Raw genomic sequence first — 11623 nt, 5'->3', positions numbered from 1 at the left:
CTGCACAATGCATAGTTCCTGCCTCTAAGGACTGTGCATTGCATAGTCACAATGTCCAATCCAGACTTCCTGACCTCCAAACTGCACAATCAAGCCTCCCTTTCAGTTTCTTTTTGCGCATTGCTCAATCTCAACTTGCAATCTGCCTCCATAACTCCTTTAACTATGCAACTGCACAATCCTATGGCCTCCCTCTTTCCTGAACTGTGCCTTGCACAGTCTCATTTGGAAAGCCTGCCTCACTAGGCTCTTGAACTGTGCAGTCTTCCTATCCAGGCCTCTAGAACTATGCATTGCACAGTCATAAGCAACAGTACTCCACTCCTGAGCTCTAGAACTACGCACTGTGCAATCCCTAATTCTTTCTTTTAGCCTAGTACCCATTTTCAACTCCATCAATGATTTTCATGAAGCATGTTAGACTAGGAGTTTATCAAACTGATGTCGTCTTGTCATGAGTGTGTTCTAATTGCAAGTACTATATTTTCACATGACAGGATGATGATTAAAGAGGAGAAGGAAACTATACTACGAGACACTTATGAAGTTGCAAGGAAAAGTTGATCATTGAACAGGACGATGAAGGGGCACCATATTGTGACAACAGTTGAAGATCAAGATCATAGTGAAGACTCCTACCTTCAAGCCTTATGGAGGAGGAAGAGCAAGAGCATGTACCATCTTTCAAGAAGACACAAAGACAATAGCAGAAAGAATGACTTGACATTGCCACATCATCATTGAGTCCATGCCATCAATGTCATGTCATGACTTGTCAAGGTGTTATGTCAAGGTGTCATATGAGTAATCATTTGCCACATTATTTGTGGATGAAATTATGTAATTTTCAAAATATGAGAAATGTAATGTAAAGTGGAAGTGCAAGAGTCATTTATAGAATGTGAAAGGTAAGGTAGAAGTCAAAGAGTCATGAGGGAAGTCCAAGAGTCACAAGGGAGGTGATGAGCCACAAGGGAGATGAAAAGTCACCCCATTTGTTATATATACACCCTCATAGCTCAAGCAAAGGAATTTTCACCTTGGCTCCTCCTACTAAGCATTAGAGAGGAAGATAGTTCTTTTGAGGAGCAAGTGGTAGCTCTAATGCTCCACTATTGGAGGTAGTGGTGTTCATTGTACCAAAGTTTCTTGGAACTCTTGCTTAATACTTGAAGCTCATTGAGCCAACACACTTTCATGTGTATGTCGTATATGTTCTAAAACTATTATTTGAATGTTTGTGATATATGTTGCTTTCATCTGTACTAAAGAAATTGAACTATTTCGGTGGATTTGGTGCTTATATTGTTAAAGGCGTGTTGTATTTGTTTTATCATTTCTTTTATCTGAATTATTTCACTAGTTGATTAAAGATTCTTTCATATATATGTGCTTGTGTGTCTTTATTAGATCAATATTATTACTCTTCTCTTAAAGGCTCACTTTTATTTCCCCTTCGGTGAAAGAACCTTGATACAATTTGTCACTGAACATTTTGCAAGGCATACTCACTTTCTTATTCAAAAGTACATGTACGTTACTCTTTTGTGCTGACCATCGCAACAAAGGCAAATCTCTAAGAAAAATCGCACTGGGGCTTTATTTCCAAAAGGTCTCCTACACCAAACAATGTGAAGTCTAATTGGGACTTTTCATCAAGGAGACCCCCTTGGATGTTGGCGAGATCCAACGTCGTCAACATAACCTCTTGATGGCCAATTTATTATGGGGGGCATTTGCTCCAAAGGTCCCTATCAATAAAATTTATTTTACACATCAAAACTCTAAATATGGTTACTATATAATTTTATTTAATATCTACATATATTTTTTTTCCTTTATAATTCAAAGATGCTTTTTTGGGGTCTTGTATGATGCTTTCATGTAAATATTTGAAGTTTATCCCTATATTAAATCCTTTCATGTAATGGGAAAATCATCCATATTAAAAATCCACACAATGAATTAACATGTATTGCTTGCTATATGGGATGCCCCAAAATGAAAATATCATTCAATGTTTTTTCTTGAAAATCCAAATAAATTATATACAACCATAAAACAAATTATTAATACTACTTTAAAAGTATGTGTTTCCTACTCTATGTGATGTTCCAAAAAGAAAATATCCAAGTGCCTCTTCTTGAAAAATTAAATAGATTGTATATCAGAAAGATACTAATGATGATTATTATTATTGTTACTATTTTAAATTTGTGTATGGTCCAACAACAAAGTCTACGACTGACTTATTATGTTTGCTTTGAAAAAATATGTTATTATTATTATTCATTGTTCATGTGTCCAAATAACAAAAAGATAAGTATATATTTTAGAGTTTTTTATGTTGAATATTTGTAGGTATTTGTTAATGGTGGAAAACAATAGTATTAAAAGATCAACCCTCCTCCATCTAAATGTTCTATATTTACTTGAGCACAACTTTACAATATGGAAGCAACTATAAATTGTTGATGTTATAACATTAAGGCAGAGATTCAACCTAGGTCAAGGGTATTGATCGAGTGCCGTGTAATGTGGCTAGGGAGAATAGCGCAGATAGCATTAGGGCCCAGAGTGCTCCCTTGGTCAAAAGGTTCTAACCATAAGGGTTACAATTTGACTAGTTGGTAGCGTGAGTGCCTCAAAGCATTGGGCAAGTATTTTTACCATTCAAGTGCTATGTGAGAACATGGGGGAATGGTAAATGGGCCCAAGTTTTCACCATTAGTAAGGGAAAATTGATCTGGTTCCAAGTGACGACTTGGTTAGTTGGTGACCCAGGACTAGTTTTGTTTTTACCTCGATCAAGGGGTACCTGACCATATCACCAAAGGGTATTTGACTAGTGGGTGACAAGATCCTTTGCATGACGTTTTCCACAAGGTTATGAAATAGAACATGAAGTGGGTGGATACATTAATATAGCAGGTTCATTCAATCTTTTCTTGGGATGGAGATTTTTTTAGCTAAGTAGACATCTTGAGAAAGTCAAGGTGAACACCTCCCTAGATAAGAGGGAGTGTTGATTTTTGGGTAGCTATGGGAGGTATTCCCCAACTACACAAGTTCAAAATAATAATAATAATAATAATAAATTTTAAATTAAAAGAAAGAAAATTTAATTTAATTTGCAAAGAGACATGCCTCTTGAGAACCCTAAAATCACTATAAAAATACACTTGAACTTCTCATTTTCATACATGCACATAACTCACTCATTACTCATATATTTCTCTCTCACACACATGTGAAACAATTTATGGAAGAGGATGAAGTTTCTAAGAAGCTAAATTTCCGAGATAGCCAAAGTTTGACAAGTTGAATTTTCTAAGTGTATTTGCTTAATGATATTCTCGAGTGTGCTAAGTAGTATCATACATCATTGAAAGTAGTTACTAGTTGGAGAAAATTGTGATTGTCTAATTAGCACTGCGAAGCCAACATAAATATCTAATGAAATCACAAATTCATATTTTTTCTTGAAGATTTGAGTCTTTTCACTTCCACAATAAGTGAATGCCAAAGAAGGCTCTCAATGCCTTGTGGAAATATCTTGAAAGTGTAAAGGGGCCTAAGCTTAGAGGGAGGACAATACAAAATCAATGCACACTTCATCTCTCTTTCAAACTACAACTCTAAAAGGGTTAGAATATGTTTTATGTACGTTTAGTCATGGGAGTTTGACCTTGCCAACGAGCAATATACAAATTTGGAAAAGCACAATGGGAGAAAGAAGGGTTGACAATTTAACCTCTCAAAGACTCACAATTGATGCTAGTGAATTTGGTGATGAACATATTCCTTCAAGGTCATTGAAAAGTCATCCAAATTCATCTTGTAAAAGGGCCAACTATAGAAAAACCATTTACTTGGTATGTTTGATCTCAAATGCGATGAATGTGTTGCTTTTGCAATACAAGGTTTCTTCTTGTGTATGACATCTTTGCAATGCAACTTATTCTCCATACAATCAATGAATGCTTTATACCATTAATGATGGTCCAAGAAGATGCAACATCATTGAATGGATGGTTGTTCCATAATGATGAGTGGTTGGAAGAATTATCAAAATGATCAATTGTTGTATATCTTGTAGTCAATTCATATTTTTCAAAAGTAATTAACTAACCAAATCAAGAGAACACCATCTTCTTTAAGGACCAATTATGTGAGACAAATGTGAAGGTTGATCCATTGAATGTTGTGCAAGTTGTCACAAATGCAAGTCTAACATGCAAATTGTTGGGTAGATAGTTCAGAAGAACTATAAGCATAATTTATGAATGTGTTGTGCATACATTGAATAATACACCAACTGACATTGCCAAAATTGATTAGGTTGCTAAGTTGATTATAATGGGCAAATAATTGAAATGATCACGCGTAAACATCACCAATTACAAGCTATATGCTAGAAGTTTCCCAATATGGAGATGTTTAAATCGTTTGTTGCTAGATTAGTCACAAACTACAGTGTTACACAACCATTATGGGCCTTTATTCGAGACAAATGTTAGCGACATCAAGTGAGACATGATTTTCAATCATTTTTTTGTTGAATCCATATTTACTATGCCTTACTTTGCTAATACAAATAACCCATGATAATGTGACATTTATGTTGACTTTCTGTACAAGGACTAAATCCATCATAAATAAGTGAGATCCCAATTCATACTGACAATTAGAAAAAATTACACATTGGTGAAAACACAAATTGAACGCACCTCTTCGTATCATAGTTTATGCCCTTAATCCAAATGGCATTAAGAAAACAAAGAGTAGCCCTTGCAACAAAAAAAATTAGTTCTATTAAAGAGGCATCCCACACACACACAATTACCCAATTTCCACGTGTGATTTGTTTTCCTCACTAGAATCTTCGGTTGATGGGTATAAAATAAAATTGATCTCAAACAATGGTTACGGTAAACAAACTCCAAAGTTTTTGTTATACAATTACTCTATGCACAATCAAAATCTTGGTCTTCTTAGAAAATTTATAACACTAATTCTTGTATTTAATGAGTGAATAGAAATCAAAAAGGATCCAAGAATGTGGAGAACCTAGTCTAAATTCATAGAACACTTTGTTTTCTCGTTTGAAAAGACCCATGATACAAAAAAAAGTTTCTTCCAAGAAATGAGAGCAGCCTACAAATGATGTTTTTGTGTATGAGAGATTAAATCAAATAACCTTACCAAGCTAATTCCAATTACAACCCCAACAAATAAGCTATTGTTTAAAAGCTACAATCCATGGAGAGCCTTTTGAGCAAGATCCTAAAAGATGAAGATCACGCAAAAGGCTTAAAATTGAGACCAAGTGTTAATTCCAATTACAACCCCAACAAATAAGCTATTGTTTAAAAGCTACAATCCATGGAGAGCCTTTTGAGCAAGATCCTAAAAGATGAAGATCACGCAAAAGGCTTAAAATTGAGACCAAGTGTTATTTTAGTTTTTGCATATTTTTTTATTTTTATTTTAGATGGATTTATTAATTAACGAATGTCCTTGAATATTTTTTTGCACATACTAATTACACATTTTGATTTTGAAATTTGCACTCACAAAACTTTTGTTATTGTCATTTATAAAGCATGCCTCTTAATTAAGTACGGTTTAGTATTTGTGAATTTTCATTTTAAAGCATGCCTCTTAATTTAATACTATTTAGTATTTGTGAATTTTCATTTTATATTAATTTATTAATTAACGACTGCCATTGAACATTTTCGACACATTGATTTTGGAAGGAATTTGTACTTGAGAAGCTTTAGAATCTTGTCATTTATGAGTCATGACTCTTATGAATCAATCATAATTGTTGTTCAATGGTTAAACCTTTGATTTTGGAATTTGTACTTGAGAAGCTTTATAGCCTTGTCATTTATGAGACATGACTCTTGATGAGTCAATCATAATTGCTGTTCAATGGTTAAACCTTTGATGTTTTAAGTTTTACATTTTCATATAAAATTTGAGTGATGTGAAGGTAATACATTTCAATGTTTTCCTTCTCCGCAACTTTTTCAAAATTAATTCCCTCATGCTCATGAACCATAAAAACTTCAAAATCAACCCAATAACTTGAGGAATGCCAGCCAAAACTTGGGAATCAACACAGTGACTCAAAGAAGGCCACCTAGAACATCTATAATGGTAATCTTAGCTGATGTGCAATTCCAAAATAAAATCACACCTTGGAAGGGGCTCATACTCCTAATTAGACTCCCTCGACTCTTTTTAGAAACATTGGCCATTCATATTTTCTCGCAATGAAAAGCACCTTAGATTTATAATGACATTATCTAAATGCAAGAAAAAAAGAAAGTATCTTAGCCCAAACAAACTGAAATTTTGAAGTATGCCCTTCACTAGTAAATCATTTTAGCAACCATGTTATGTTAATCAGAGTGGATTTTCCTAATCCAATTAGGCCCATTATGAGACAGCGAGGTCAGATTGCTAGTTTGTATGCTCTATACACACCAAATCTCCTTTTCGTTTAGCAACAAAAATCATACATTAATACAAGAATAGACCACAGTAATAGACTAAATAATAGATTCGGTCATTGGATAGATAAAAGTTGGCAGACTTTCTATAATTCCTGCCCTCCAACATCAAATCGAGAAAATCTCCGGAGAACTCATTATTCCTTTTCCCTACGTTACGATTTATTCCACATTAATAATTACTCCACTTAACTCTTCCAAAAGTGCTATCCTTCACCTGGTGATAGATAGTAGATAGATAGTACATACTGGAAGACCACGTAGTTAATGGACCTCGAAAAGATAGATATATCTCTGAATCCAAGTCAAGGAGGAGCATTGGAGCACCAATATGCAATGTGTTCATCCTTGCGTGTGTTGCTCACAAGTCCCCCGCATCGCAAGCAAATAAAACTGCTACCATCTGCAAAAGCATCCATTACAACTTGCATCCTCCCATTTTCTGCTAATATGGAGGCTTCACTTGAGTTTTCTACCAGAGATCCTGCATTAAAATGACCATGATGAAATGTTGGTCCTGGAGGAGCTGCACTAGGTGATGCTTCAGCAATTGCACACTCCGCAAATAATGATGCAAGTTGATCAGCAGCAAGATTCACTTGCATTCTATTGTTATATAACTCCCGGGCTCTCTGCAAGGTATGTAAAACTGCAGATTCACCGCCTGATGCTTTCAGTGCCATGACAACCTACAAGAAGCCAGTACAAATTAGTCCATTGGCTGTGCTTATAATATGCTTCCCCAGAATTTTGAAGAGAACGGCTTTATATGGAATATATGTCAAAGATGTAATACATACATCAAATATCAGCACATACTTCGATAGAATCTTGGTGATTGCTTTCCAGTCGTAATGCATTAGAAGGATTATTACAAATTCACAGATAATCTCTGTTATTATAGCAGTTCAAAAGCAAGAGAGTAAACTAATATGACTTATGTATCAGCTTCCAAATAGAGGGAAGGTGAAAGCATAGTTGCTCTCTTTGCTGATGTAACATTGCTATACATGTTTTCTGTTGTTGATATGATGAGCATATACTACAATATGCACTTGCAGACAAATGATTGTTTTCAAGTGATTATATACAAGTTTTATCTAATTTCTCTGTATGAAGCATATATTGACGATCTGTTACCAGTGTACACAAAATTATAATTTACCGTCTCTCCCTAAAGTAGTACCATAATGATAAATAAAAGAATCACTTTGTTTTCCGAAAAATGTATAATCACCAAAAGTCAAGGTGTTTAATATCCTCTGGAACCTCAAAACAAGATATCTGGGATAAATGCATAGAAGCAGGTAAAAACATAATTCCAACTTCTTGCGTGGAATAAGCATCTAGTATTGCATAAGACAGAGCTGGTGTTAATAATGGCAATTGATCACCAACTAGAATTCCACTTTCTAAGAACCAAATATCTTGGAAAACTACAAAAAAAAATATCTAGTAATGTGGATTAGTAAAAACTAAAGTTATGGCTCCTAGAATCTAACTGATAAAAGAAAACTGAAAAACATGTCGTCAATAAAATCAGCAGATCTTTTTCAGTTTTGCAGAAAACATTATTTTTGTAACTAGAAACCTATCCAACGAAACCAAACTCAGACTACGAGAACTCAGACTACGAGATGCTCATGTAAGGGGTTAATCAGGTACTATAACTCAATAATTTCCAAGGACACGTTGCTGGGAAAAAAAGCTGAAAATGGCCAAGTATTACTATCCACAAGCAAAAAAGATGACCGGAGGAATTACTACAATAGATACTTCAAAGAAACAAAATAAACAGATTGAAAGAGTACAAAGCAATAATATCACACTCATGATGGTTGCTCCTGTTCTTTGCCTCACAGAATACCAACATGGGTAATGTGAAAATCATGAGAAGTGAATAGTTGACATGGAGGAGAGGGAGAAGTGGAGACTCAAAGGAATGAGGGATAAAATCAATACAATGTGTCTTCGACTGCATGGAAGCATTGATGTTAAGCATGCTTCCTCCTCAACTTGAGGTTCCCACTGATAAGAGTAATAACTTAGAATATTAATTAATATATATATATATGATACTAACTTGTTCATCTTCTGTATTTATATAAATTCCCACTGATAAGAGCAATAACTTAGAATATATATATATATATATATATCCAAAAATATGATACTAACTTGTTCATCTTCCGTATTTATATAAAGATGCAGTTGCATACCATTCAACACCATTGGTATTGGAACAAGTAGAAAGGTTTCTTCCCATCCACACATTTTGTTAGTGTCCTGCCCTAACCACCTTATTTAAATACTTTATTAATGTATGATGCCACCTTCATTGAATAAGGCTCATTAAATAGTTAGTTAATAGTCTCTTTAGGTCAGTCAGCTGGGCCCCTAAGAGGCACCTATTCAACCCCCTCTTAAAAGGCTTTATAAAGAAGATTATCTCTCCTCATTTGCACATGAACTTATCTCATCTATCTCTGATCCAGTGAAACTACAGGATGCCGAAATTTCAGTTGGCCGAAATTCCAGGAATCTGTATTTTGTCATGGTACTTGATCATGTTCTTGGTTGATGGTTTGGTTATTATCTTCGTATGGTTAATTCTGATGTATTGATGAATCTGGAACTCTCGCATAAGAAAATATTTATGGGTTTTTCCCTGGCCTCAGCCCTAATTTCTGTGTTTCTTGTCTCATGGTTTTGTGGTTAATTCTACTGCAATTTTCTCTGTTCTTTCATGGTTATGAATGAATTTTTATTAGTACTTTATTTTGATGATGTAGAATGCTAATGCTAATAATTGTTATCCATGTGGGAAATTTGTTCTAAGCATTTCCCTAGTAAAATCAACATGGTATCAGAGCTGGGGGGGCATTAGAGAGCAGTTTGAAGTTCAATTTAATCACAAAGATCAAGCCAAATTAAAGAATGTATGGTCAAAAGGTCTGAGGATAAATTCTGAAGTTATAAACCTTACTATGGAAGTTCGAGCCTTTGTTGTCTTTGTAACCAGACCAAAGTAAATAGGAGGGCCAAGGCTAAATCAAGGGTCCACTTACCTTAAAAGACAGTGAATCATTAATTTTCTGAGAAAGATACGTATATTATCCTATGCGAGTTTCCTGTAGCTCCATGCGAACTTCCTGAGGCTTTTTTTATATTCGAGTTGTATTGAAACTATGATCACAGCCTCTGTATAATCTGAATTCTATAGTGATACTAAATGCAAGGTGTCCTCCATGATCCAAGCTATAAACTCTACAGATGATCTGTTTCTCAAAACCGAAATTGATTTGAAGGTCAAGAATGCCTAGATTGAGATTTCTGAAATTTGCAGACCTTATGTGAGCTCTGTGGCTCAGATCGGTGGCATGTGAAATACATTCGATGCGAAGTTGAGAAGAGATCCTAGGCCTGTCTGATCCAACTTCAAATATACGCCTTCAATGAAGAATGATCTTCAGAAGAACCTGAAATGTGTTTAATGAATCATGTGCCATCTCCAACAAAAGGTCTGTGGAAATCTGTATTGTCCAAGTCTGTAACGATCAAATCGGATCTCCCTTGCTCTGTGACATGCTCCTCACTCAAAACCTAAGTCTTTGGAGAAGATCCGACTCTTGGTCCATAAGTTACTCTAAGGGACTTTATGTAATTCAGTGCAGACCTAAGACTTTAACTCTCCACGCAAATTATCTATGGTAAAGCTATGAAAGCTGTGACAAATCTGAAGATAGCATCCGAGCTCTCTCTCTCTCTCTGTGGATGATCCAAGGACCCAAATCTGAGGTCTTTGTTATGCAAATTGTGCGAAGGCATTTGAGAAGATGGCTTAAAGGGCAATTTGAGTATATAACATCTATCTATTGTGACTCGAAGAAGATAAGGAGGACTCAAGGTATGATTTGCCTCTATAAAAGTCCATGCATTGCTATTTGAAGTTCCAAGTTCTTCTCTCTGTGACATTCAAAACAATGATTGTATGTTATTCCTGAAGCATCCAAGCAATTGTGGTTGAAGGGATAGGAAATATGTCTTTTATATATATACAGTTTTAGTTCTGAGAGAAGGCCGATATTAGGCAACCAAGAAAGCATTCTTCATTACAAGAAGCCGGCCTGTTATCTATAATTGTTGCCCTGGTTAAGGGTTAATTTCGGAAGTGTGTAATCATCATTTTATGATAGATATCTTGGTACTGTTGACCACTAAAATTGCACTTCAAGACTCCATGCCCGAGGATATTTCAAAGCATTCCTGCACTCACAGAGTTCCATATTTCATCAGAACTTTTAAGCCCTTTTCTCCTTCTTTCTTCTTAAGTCTTTGAATTCTGCATCCCTGTGGGGATATTGTAAAAATGTCACTAGCATGATGAATAAAGCTATGTAACAGACCTAAGATGTTGAGACTTGATTAAAAAGCGAATACACCTTGGAATGTTTTGTTTACTTGGTTAATTATTCCCACTTTTTAGAGGCGAAAATTTTTCTAGGTTTTTTCACTCACCACATATCCCAAAGCCCGGGTGACGGCTTGAAGATCGTGCCTTAAGTCCATCTTAGTGTCTACGGTTTGTTGTCGCACAAAATGTCTAGGCACCGCGACAACGGCTCAGATTGGGGGTTTTCACCCTGATTTCCAATCTCTTTGTTTAAGTTGTCTCCCAAGAGCATACTAAGGGGGGTAGACCCTACAAAAATGGAATGGAGAACTAGTTGGGAACCAACCAGTTCAAGAGACATAGTTAAGCGACCAAGTACTTGTTTTAGATTTAGCAAGACTTATAGGATTCAATTAGATTTAGGCGATTGATATCAGTGCTTTATGGAGTCAACTATCTTACTAGGAAATTTAGGACCAAGTAATTGATGAGCAACTGTTGCTTGGATGAATAACTATCTTATATGCATTTTTGGATGAATAACTATCTTATATGAAATACAGTTTCTAAAACTAATGTGAGATGCAAGAATCTTGATTAATTTTACAAATGCCTATCCTAAGTTTAATCCCTTCAATCCTTTCTATATCGAGCTTGATTTCGTAGTAAGTGGCAAAGAGAAGATAAGGTGAAGCATACTAAGGTG

General features: G+C 35.3%; 1 protein-coding gene across 1 annotated transcript in view; it reads right to left on the bottom strand.

The window, feature by feature from the left end:
- Positions 1-6491: 6491 nt before the first annotated feature.
- The window catches only part of LOC149138845 (uncharacterized), a 65881-nt gene continuing 60749 nt past the window's right edge, over positions 6492-11623 (bottom strand). Inside the window, exon 2 of the mRNA XM_089446804.1 lies at positions 6492-7213. Within this exon, the coding sequence (XP_089302930.1) occupies positions 6830-7213 (384 nt within the window). The 3' untranslated portion in view covers positions 6492-6829. The remainder of the gene's footprint in view (positions 7214-11623) is intronic.

The sequence above is a fragment of the Pinus tabuliformis genome, chromosome X (assembly GCF_031772625.1).
Source record: "Pinus tabuliformis cultivar Carrire ecotype Pingquan chromosome X, CPIR1, whole genome shotgun sequence".
In the NCBI taxonomy this organism is placed as follows: domain Eukaryota; kingdom Viridiplantae; phylum Streptophyta; class Pinopsida; order Pinales; family Pinaceae; genus Pinus; species Pinus tabuliformis.
This window is presented reverse-complemented; position numbering and strand designations above follow the sequence as displayed.